The sequence below is a fragment of the Toxorhynchites rutilus genome, chromosome 2 (assembly GCF_029784135.1).
Source record: "Toxorhynchites rutilus septentrionalis strain SRP chromosome 2, ASM2978413v1, whole genome shotgun sequence".
Lineage (NCBI taxonomy): Eukaryota > Metazoa > Arthropoda > Insecta > Diptera > Culicidae > Toxorhynchites > Toxorhynchites rutilus.
Genome location: NC_073745.1, coordinates 104,764,794 through 104,775,318, shown reverse-complemented (window position 1 = coordinate 104,775,318; position 10,525 = coordinate 104,764,794). Strand labels below are relative to the sequence as shown.

General features: G+C 37.3%; 1 protein-coding gene across 1 annotated transcript in view; it reads right to left on the bottom strand.

Moving 5' to 3' along the window:
* Positions 1-1,297: 1,297 nt before the first annotated feature.
* LOC129767743 (keratin-associated protein 19-2) overlaps positions 1,298-10,525 on the bottom strand; it is a 31,603-nt gene continuing 22,375 nt past the window's right edge. The window contains exon 5 of the mRNA XM_055768906.1: positions 1,298-1,402. Coding sequence (XP_055624881.1) covers positions 1,398-1,402 — 5 coding nt within the window. The 3' untranslated portion in view covers positions 1,298-1,397. The remainder of the gene's footprint in view (positions 1,403-10,525) is intronic.

The following is a 10,525-nucleotide window of genomic DNA, read 5'->3' as shown; positions in this document are numbered from 1 at the left end:
CGACGCTGGAAGGAAACTGAAAGTGCTTCTTCATGTGTGTAACGTGATCCGAATGAAAATGCACCACTAGGTGGGAGAGCAGGTGAGTGTTCCCACCACCAGGAGTCAATTACTAGGGAGATATAAGTGTTTTTCAATTAGCTATTACCAACAACCGGGAGTTGGCTTCCTGGTTGTTATATGAAGGTGGTTATTTAAAGCGGATATCACTACGACAAGAACCTTCCACACATGGGTAATTGATGTGGGATTGCTGTACAGCTGTTGTAAAGTCCGCATCACACCTATGTGTATTGACTATCGATCTGCGCTGAACTATCGATTGCCAAGAATAAATTTGATGAATTCATGTCCAACACATTAACGCGGATGTTAGTAATGTGTGACGTGGTTAATACGAGAAAGCGAGGGTGTTTCATGGAGGTGCAATGGAAAAACGCTCCCGTTCTTCGACCATTCTTGCGGCTTTATTTCATCAATGATACGATGCTATATCCTTGACTATATTATTAGGTTTACAATTCTGCTTCAACGCCTTTTTTCTCTAAATTCGAGGCTTTCTTGTGAGACAAATTGATTACACATTTATCACTCCAAGTATTGTTCATCCCTGGTCACTCCTTCCCCTTATTTTTCGGCCAGCGTAATAATCCTGTACCAAAAAATTGGTCATCTTTCATCATATCTTAAGTTCATCTACGAATCGACAACATGACGTGTAGCATTGTCATACTGTAAAGTGTATCAAGTCCCTCGATGTACAATAGCCGCCTTACGCGCCCCAATAGCGTTCAATATTCGGTCTAGCGACCAGACGAAATCGTTCATAGAGGGTTGAGTAAAGGGTCTTTTTCAAAGCCGGGAGTTTTTTTGAATTGACTTTTTTCAAGGCTGGAGGTGAATTAACTACAAAAGTTAAAAGCATCTATTAAATCCAACTACTACCTCTTATTTTCATTCGAGTCTCACTCCAACCAGCGATCAGGCACCATCTTTACTCATAATATTGAGAGTTAACTTTTTAATCTGCATTTTCAGAGGCCACACGAGAGTTGGATTTCAATCTCTAATATTTTGTGTGTGCATGTTTATGTGCGTTTTTTTGTATGTTTGTTTGTCGATGTGAACAGTTTATTGATCACGGGCAAAGTGGCTAAAAGTATAACATATTTTCATGCTTCATGTGTCTACGACCGTGTCTTGAACGCCACCCTTTATAACTTTTTCTTTTTTTGTGTTTTCCATTGACCCTGACCGCAGTAAAGGAATTATCGGCATTACAATGAGAATGTTCCTCCGTTCAGCTTTTGTTTATTTGAATCATTGCTAAACTCTTTATTGTAACATTTTTTATTTCATAAATTCATCTTGCTCAGAACTAGAACTGTTTTTTGTGGTTAACCTGCAATAGTAGAGAAGAAATGGTCAATAAGTTGTAATATCCACATCCGGCCCAAAGAATCAGTATATAGGTATGTGATTGAATATGAGAGTTTGATAATGTACTAGGCTGACCAAAAAGTTTGCGGAGGGATATTTGTGCTCCATCAGTTGTAACAAATGTATAACTGTGTTAAGTATATTTATCCTTCGCATGAATTAATACAATATTTGCACTAGGAATGTCATATCAATCTTTGCATAGACGCTATTGAAAAGACGCATAGTGGAAAGTTGAAAGCGAATGAACACAGTGCTATGATAAAAGTTTTCGTGAATGTAGAACGAAATGTTGGATTTGTTGATTTTGCTTCCGAAACAATTATATAGAAGTGGATTTTCAGATAATCTTCCTAGAGATAGAATACATAAATTGGGGAATTGGTGACATCACGTTATTGAACTCGAAGGAGAATATACTGAAGAATGAAAATCATTCCATCCATTTCCGCTCCGCGAACATTTCTATCAGCTTAATATTTCGATGTTACTACTAAATTTGATTTAAACATACGTTACTTACATGGTGATAATACATGATTAGAACAGAGACATTTCATCAATCAACATATTCATATTTTGATTTAGCTGAAACTTTGCCAACTTCTTCGGCACTAGGTACGATGTCATTTTACGGTATTAGTTTTATAACCCCTTTTCAAAAATAAGTCGTGAGGAATGGTGTCATTTCAGAGAATAAATTATAACGCCAAAACGAGAGATTCGATCGAAATGATGTCTTAGTCAAAGTAATAGATTACGATTTTGCGATCCTGGAAAAAGTACACTCTGAAATTGTTTTTTTCTACTTTTAATTTTTTTTAATTGAAAATAAGGTTTAAAATTGAAATATTTCATGGATTACAGGTTTTTTAAACACAATAAAACCCATATTGTCTCCAACAACTAGTTCTTCATTTGATCCTGGGCAAAACAAAAATGAATTTTTAAGGCATTTTGAAATTTGCACGTTTTTTACACAAAATTTTCAACTCAAAGACTACAATACCTACAAAATTTTCGTCAAAGGATGAATTCAAATGAAATTGCTTCAATTTTCATGAAGAAATGCAAGAAAAAAAATTTCATGAAAAAAATTATTTTAAAAATGGAAATCTATTATTTTAAAAATGGAACTTTTATGCTTTCTGAAATATATAGCATTTTTGTATGGAGTCTCCTAAAAAAATAATGTTCTACTCGTGAAATTTATGTGTGTGTCGTTTAACTTGTTCTTGACGTGTTTCTAAATAGGAAAAAACACATATACGATAGAATTTTTCCGAATTTAAAAAAAAACATATTTTCGGAAAAAAAATAATTTTAATTTTCAAAGTATTTTTTTTTTTTCAATTATTTATTTTTAAATTTTTTGATATTTTTAATGTAAACACAAATGATTTCCCACAATTCATTTTTTACCCAAAATTTCGTAAGTGTTGTAGTTTTTGAGTTAAGATTTAGAAGAGAAAAATTTGAAAAAAGTAGAAGGGTCTGAGCCTAAGGGCACGAACGGAAGTTTGACGTAGGACTGTGAACAACTGATTTTAATGTAATTTTTTCCATTGTTCAGAAATCTGCTAGTTTTACTCTTTTGAAACTCCAAATAGTATTCCTGAAAAGGGTCGTTTGTTATATGTACTAATAACCGTCAAACGGTTTGTAACGAACAAAAAAGGAAAATAAGCTTCTGACAGAAAGTTCAAATGTCTAAAGGCTGATTTAGACGATGCCAGTCAGCGCTCTAGTTGAAGTATCCAGTGAACAGAGAACAGACACTCTGTTCAAGTTACTTGTACCAGTATCGAACAAGTAATTGGCCTCGAACTTGAACAGAGTGTCTGTTCTCTATTCACTGGATACTTCAACTAGAGCGCTGACTGGCATCGTCTAAATCAACCTTAACTGAAAACGATTAATGAATATCAGTGTGACACATAACAGGGTGGAATGATTGATGAAGTATATGAGGATCGGCAAAAAATATTATATATCGTCATTGATTACATTGAGTATAAAGTTTATTGGGAAGAAACAAAAAACATGTTGAAAATACTTACGATTTCGTTATATTTTGAGGTAAAATACACACGAAATCATGAAGTTTCTTCATTTTTAATGGATAACTATGGTATTGTGATTTCTTTCCATTGTCTTATTCTTATTATTAGTCCTATTCTAAGGCATCGGGAGCAGTAGCTTTCTCGGTAAAATAATGCTCGTTTGGAGACTATCACAATCGAGTCGTATTGGTTCTACTGCTCAATCTGTCATAGAAGGAATTGAGTCATTGAGAATTATGAATATTATTCGTAGATAATTAATATGTCATTTTTGTGATGCGATGTAATGTCGATCTCAATAAGTCCTCGCATGATAATCGCTGTCATCATCCTAGTATTGATATCATTTTTCGCTGTACAATAGCCCATGTTGCCGCAGCCCGGAAGACACTCGCTTAAGATGTTCGTCACCCCGTTATACACAGAAGTCATTCGCTAACTAAACTATATTCAACTGGACTTATCTATAACGTACGTTAACTGGGTTGCAAAGCAGTTATGTCTAAATAATAGATGTCATTTTCAATTTGAAGTATTGCTTTTGTTGTTTTGCAGTCCGGTTAGTGAGTATGATTCGATAATTGTATTGATTTCCCGGCCCATTTGACGTACGATCACTGTATGGGTGACACTTTTCTAGTTGCTTTGATGAAATATTGCATGAAATTTGAGTGCTGCATGACATGTTGCATCTGGTAACTGAATTTGTTTGATAGAACGAATTATTGCACACAATTTTGTGTTGCATACAACATTCATGGGAACGAAGTTGAAAGCTACTTTCGCCTCTGCTCACAAAACATTCCTTTTTTTTATTTGTTAAATAACTCACTTGTTTTATTATTTTCACTGTTGATGTTTCAGGCGAAAAAAAGGCTGGATAAATTTGCCGTCCAATGGTGTATATTATAACATATATCGCGAGAACGATTCTGCGTAATATGCAGAGTGACCCCTCCATATAGAAATCAAAGACGTAGTCCTACGTCAAAAACGTCAAATTTCACTCAAGAAGACCAACAAAATATTGGTTGAAGAATGAAATGCAGGAAAAAAAATGTTTTCATTAAAAAATATCAAACAATTAAAAAGAAAGTCATTGATTCTGAAATAATATTTCAAAAATTAAAATTCGTTATTTTAAAAAAATGGTTTTCGATATTCTGAAAAAATATGTATGAATTACTCAATCATACACAATCCGCTCAATAGAAGTTGATAAACGCTCATCTTATTTCCTAACAAGAATAAGACATCTGTAGCATGTTAGATTTAATTCTACGCGGACCTTTATAATACGCATCATTAATACGAGTTTAAAACTGACATCATAGTAGGTGATATTTTTTTCGTAGCAACATAGTTGCATAGTTACTTATTATTCTAGTAAAAGCGTTTCAAGAGAACGGTCTAGTTTGGTTTTCCGTCCAGTCAATTCAAGAAGAAATATACGAATTCAAGACCTTTGTGGAGAATTGATCCTGCCTTTTATTTCCAACCAACGAACCAGGAGAAGAAATCAACATTTTATGGTGCCGAGACCATGATCAGTGGTTGGAACAAGATAGTGAGAACCACTTTCTGAAAACATTCAGTCGTACAGAAAAAGGTCGGTACGTCGTACGTCTGCCGAAGCATATTAATTTCAATCATATGGTGGGCAAATCTCGCGCAATGGCTTTAACACGTTTGCAAAAATTGAAAAAGCAATTGGAACGGAATCCGGAAATACGTTCGCAATACAATGCATTCATGCAAGATTATTTGGATCTTGGGCGCATGAAAGAGATAACAATAGAGGAGCTTCAGAAGGAAGCAATGGAAACATGTAATAAGAAGTTTCATTATTTGCCGCACCATGCGGTATTCAAAGAATGCAGTACGACGACAAAGGTGCGCGTAGTTTTTGATGGCTCAGCCAACACGGATAGTGGTTTTTCATTAAACGACGCACTCTTGAAGGGGCCTATAATACAGGATGCACTCCTCAGTCTACTTCTAAGATTTCGGAAACATGAAGTAGCACTTGTTAGCGACGTGGAGAAAATGTACCGACAAGTATTAGTACACGTTGATGACACCGGATTGCAGCGCATTTTTTATAGATTCTCATTGATGGAACCCATACGAGTTTTTGAACTATCAACGGTGACATATGGCTTGACACCTTCATCATTCTTAGCGATCCGTGCTTTACATCAACTTGCAGCAGATGAAGGATCAAAGCCATCCAGCTCCAGAAAGACCTTGGAATACTAATGAAGAAAGGCGGATTTACTTTACGCAAATGGTGCTCCAATAAGCCAGAAGTTCTAGTTGGCATCCCGACAGAACAACTTGGCACAAACTTAACAGTGTCATTCGATGTAAGTCCCGAGGAAAAGGTGAAAGCCCTAGGAATCACTTGGGAACCTGGATTAGACCAATTACGATTTTATTATGACATCACAGCAAGCGAGCAAGCATGGACTAGAAGAAGCATTTTATCGTCTATCGCCAAACTTTTTGATCCGCTGGGATTGATTTCACCAGTTATTATCGTTGCGAAAATATTGATGCAAGAGCTCGCTTTGCTCAACTCAGGATGGGACATGCCTGTCCCAGTCGAAATCGAAAGGAAATGGAAAACATTCTACTCACATATGCCCAAAATCTCGGAATTGAAGATTCAACGATTTGCGTTTGTTTCAAATTGGGTTGATATACAATTTCACTGTTTCGCTGATGCTTCTATCGTAGCCTACGGTACTTGTCTGTATGTACGCACCACAGATACAACCGGAAATGTCAGGATCGAATTATTATCATCAAAGTCACGTGTCGCTCCGCTCAAAAGACAGACTTTACCACGACTTGAACTTTGCACTGCCAAGGAAGCTGCTCTTTTGCACTCAAAAGTAACAAAGGCTCTCTCATTGGAAAGTGTGCGCTCGTATTTTTGGTCCGATAGTACGATTGTGCTACACTGGCTGCGAATTCCTCCAAACTCATTACAAACATTTGTAGCCAATAGAGTATCAGTTATTCAAACTTCCACTTACTCACATTCTTGGCGACATGTTGCTGGAAAAGAAAATCCGGCTGATTTGGTTTCACGCGGAATGACCATCGATGATTTTCTACACAGTCATTTGTGGAAACAAGGACCACCATGGCTGAGGAATAATGAAGATACGTGGCCCAATTCACCTGAAGATTGCAGTATTCTCGAAGAGCATTTGGAACTTCGTAAGGTTATTCACAAAGTTACAGCAGCGATACCTCCCAATGAACTATTCAGTTTGCGTTCTTCATTACCTCCTCTGTTAAGAATTGTCGCTTATTGCCTTCGATTTATTTATAATTGTCGAAACCCGAATGATAGGAAAGTTTCAACTACTCTGTTTCCTGATGAGATACAATCAGCGAAGCTGGCGTTAACTCGGATCGCACAGGCAGAAAAATTCCCGAATGAACTCAAGTCATTGAAACAACAGCAACAAGTAGACCGCAAATCTAACCTAAATAGATTATTTTCATTTATGGATAATCAAGGAATCCTCAGAGTTGGTGGACGTCTTCGTTTTTCCAATGAAAGCTACACGGTTAAACATCCCGCTGTTTTACCCAACCATCATCCATTTACGGATCTCGTTATACAATTCTTTCATTATCAGAACTTCCACAGTGGTCCCCAACTTACGCTGTCCGAAATACGACAAGAATTTTGGCCCATACATGGTAAGCGGGCTGTTCACACAGTACTTCGAAAATGCATTCGTTGTTTCCGGATCAATCCAACGCCCATTCAGCAGCCCATGGGACAGTTACCTACTGGTCGCGTACGCCCAGGACGACCATTCTTAATAACTGGCGTTGATTATTGTGGACCTTTTTATTTGAAACCGGCACGCCGAAACGCAGCTCCAACAAAAGTGTATATTGCATTATTCGTGTGCTTTTCGACAAAGGCAATGCATCTCGAGGTGGCTAGCGATTTATCCACCCCCAGTTTTCTTTCCGTTTTGCGAAGATTCATAGGCTACCGTGGATTACCTGCAGAAATACAGTCTGATAATGCGAAAAAAATTTCTGGGACCCGCAATGAGCTCAAAGATCTTTATGAACTGCTGAATAACCAGATTAATTGTAACGCCATTCGAAACGAGCTTTCTCAGCAAGGAATCGTATGGAAATTTATTCCACCTCGCGCTCCCAACTTTGGAGGATTATGGGAAGCCGCTGTGCGTTCCGTAAAAACTGCACTGAAGAAAGAGATCGGTCTCCAGCAGCTAAGTTACGACCACTTCACCACCTTACTAGTTCAGATAACCGCTACATTGAACTCACGTCCCTTGTCTCCCTTATCTGATGACCCCACAGAATTTGAAGCGCTAACCCCGGCGCATTTTTTTATTGGCTCAGCCATGAAAGCCCTCCCTGATCCTTATGTCATATCAATACCCACAAACCGCCTTGACCACTACCAGCAAACACAGCAAATGTTCCAGCGTTATTGGCAGCGATGGAGCAAGCAATATCTTACGCAGCTGCAGGTCGCTGCAAAGAACTCTCCGATCAACCTAATCCAAATCGGAAGCATCGCCGTGCTACGCGAGGACAACCTACCACCACTATGTTGGCCATTGGCGAGAATCATCGGATTGCATCCAGGTTCGGACGGTGTCGTTCGAGTAGTAACAGTGAAGACGGCGACAGGAGTATATAAACGGGCAGTCAATCGAATTTGCCCTCTACCCTTCGATGAGATGGATCAACAATCAACGAGGACTGCAGTGCTTCCATAGATTTTGAATTTGAAGTAAAAAGCATCTATGTTTTATTGTAAAATTTAATTATTGAAGCTAGTTCAAGGGGGCCGGTAATGTAGCATGTTAGATTTAATTCTACGCGGACCTTTATAATACGCATCATTAATACGAGTTTAAAACTGACATCATAGTAGGTGATATTTTTTCGTAGCAACATAGTTGCATAGTTACTTATTATTCTAGTAAAAGCGTTTCAAGAGAACGGTCTAGTTTGGTTTTCCGTCCAGTCAATTCAAGAAGAAATATACGAATTCAAGACCTTTGTGGAGAATTGATCCTGCCTTTTATTTCCAACCAACGAACCAGGAGAAGAAATCAACAACATCTATTGAGTATTGGGCTCGCAGCAAACAATCTTTGTGATTGTGGCGATGGCTACCACGACATCGAGCATGTTGTCTGGTCGTGGATCCGGTTCCATGCTACTCGCTCTCAGCTCTCTAGAGCACTGAGAGCACAAGGCAGACAATCGGATATCCCCGTCCGGGATATCTTAGGTAGCCGTGATCCTGATCTTCTGCTTCATCTATACCTGTTCCTCAGAAACGCCGATGTCAACGTTTAATGATGTTTCCTTTGTTGTGTCCCCGTTTCATATCCCTCCTATCCGATCGATAAACTTTTACTTAGTCGCGGCAATACATACACACACTCTTTACAGATGCACGGGCCGAAGGTTGTGCAGTCCACTGATCATTCAACAAAAGCCAAAGGTTGTACCGCTCATGACAACTCTACACGAGCTGATGATTGCGCCGGCTAGTGACCATTCTATCCTGGATTCCTCGAGTCGAGAAAGACGCACCACGCTAGATATGGGGTACAGACTAGGGGGGCGTTGCTGATTAATGGTCAGCTGCATCCCAATAGGAAGTATCCCGTGTCGGGCACACGTACAGAGCATCGAAGACTGCAACATACCAATTATGAGAACACTTGTAATACTAACCTCGAGCCAACCGCGAGTAATCGGTTACGTATTACTAACATAGTTGTAAGCAAACATTGTCGAAATATTGAACTCCCGGCCCCGTTAGTCTGACGCCATATGAGCCTTAATAAAATATATATTTTGGATAAAAAAAAATTACTCAGTAATCCATAATCCATCCATACAGCGAAAGAAGGGCACTGCTGCAGGTTTTCGTTGACAACAAAAGATTTCCTTGACAACAACTGTTTCATGTTTTCTTTGAAAAATAACTATAAATGCATAAATCGTAACATTTCAATGCGATTGGCATATTCTGCACACTTTTTTCTATTTAGAAACACGTCAAGAATGGATCAAACGCAAAAATTTCACGAGCAAAACATTATATTTTCAGGAATCTTTATACAAAGATGCCATATATTTCAGAAACTAAAAAGATGAAAAAAAATGGACGTCTTCGATAAAAGTTTACATTTTAATAAGATCTGAACTATTCTCGAGTACACTATATCGCTATCTTGACTTTGAACAAAATTTGGATTATTTGTATTTTTTCCAAAGAGAACATGAAAAAGTTGTTGCTAGAAAAACTTTTTCCCTGTAAAAGTTCCCATCTTCTGATGTATGGGTGACTTGTTGGAAATTACATGGACTATTCATATAAATTTTGAATTTTATAATAATTCGCTTTTAGAGAAAAATGAATATTAATTTTAAGAATATTTTCTGCCGTGTAATTTAAAAAAATCCTTATTTTTGGTGAAAATTGGAACAATTTCATACATTTCATCTTTTAACGATAATTTTGTAGGATCATAGTTTTTAAGTTAGAAATTTTTGTGAATAAAACGTAAATAAAATGTCATAAGAATTTATTTTTTATTTACCCAGGGTCAAATGAAAAACCAGTAGTTGAAGACAATATGCCTCAAAAATTTAGATTTAAAAAAAATTTTTTTTTGTTATATTCCATTTTATACTTTATTTTAAGTAAAGGTTTTTTTTCAGTGTGTACTTTTTTCAAAACCGCAAAATTATTATCTTTAAATTTGCCTAAAATACCATTTCGATCAAATAGCCTGTTTTGGCATTATAGTTTATTTCAAAAATTAGTCGTGATCGTATTTGAAAAACTAAGGCTGTGAAATGTCATCGTATCTAGTGCCGAACAGGTTAGCAAAGTTTCAGCTAAATTCAAAATATGGAGTCAAAAATTCTTCGAAATTCGCGTTAATTGGTAGAATGCCTCAACCGCAAGAATCTTCCAATCATGTTCG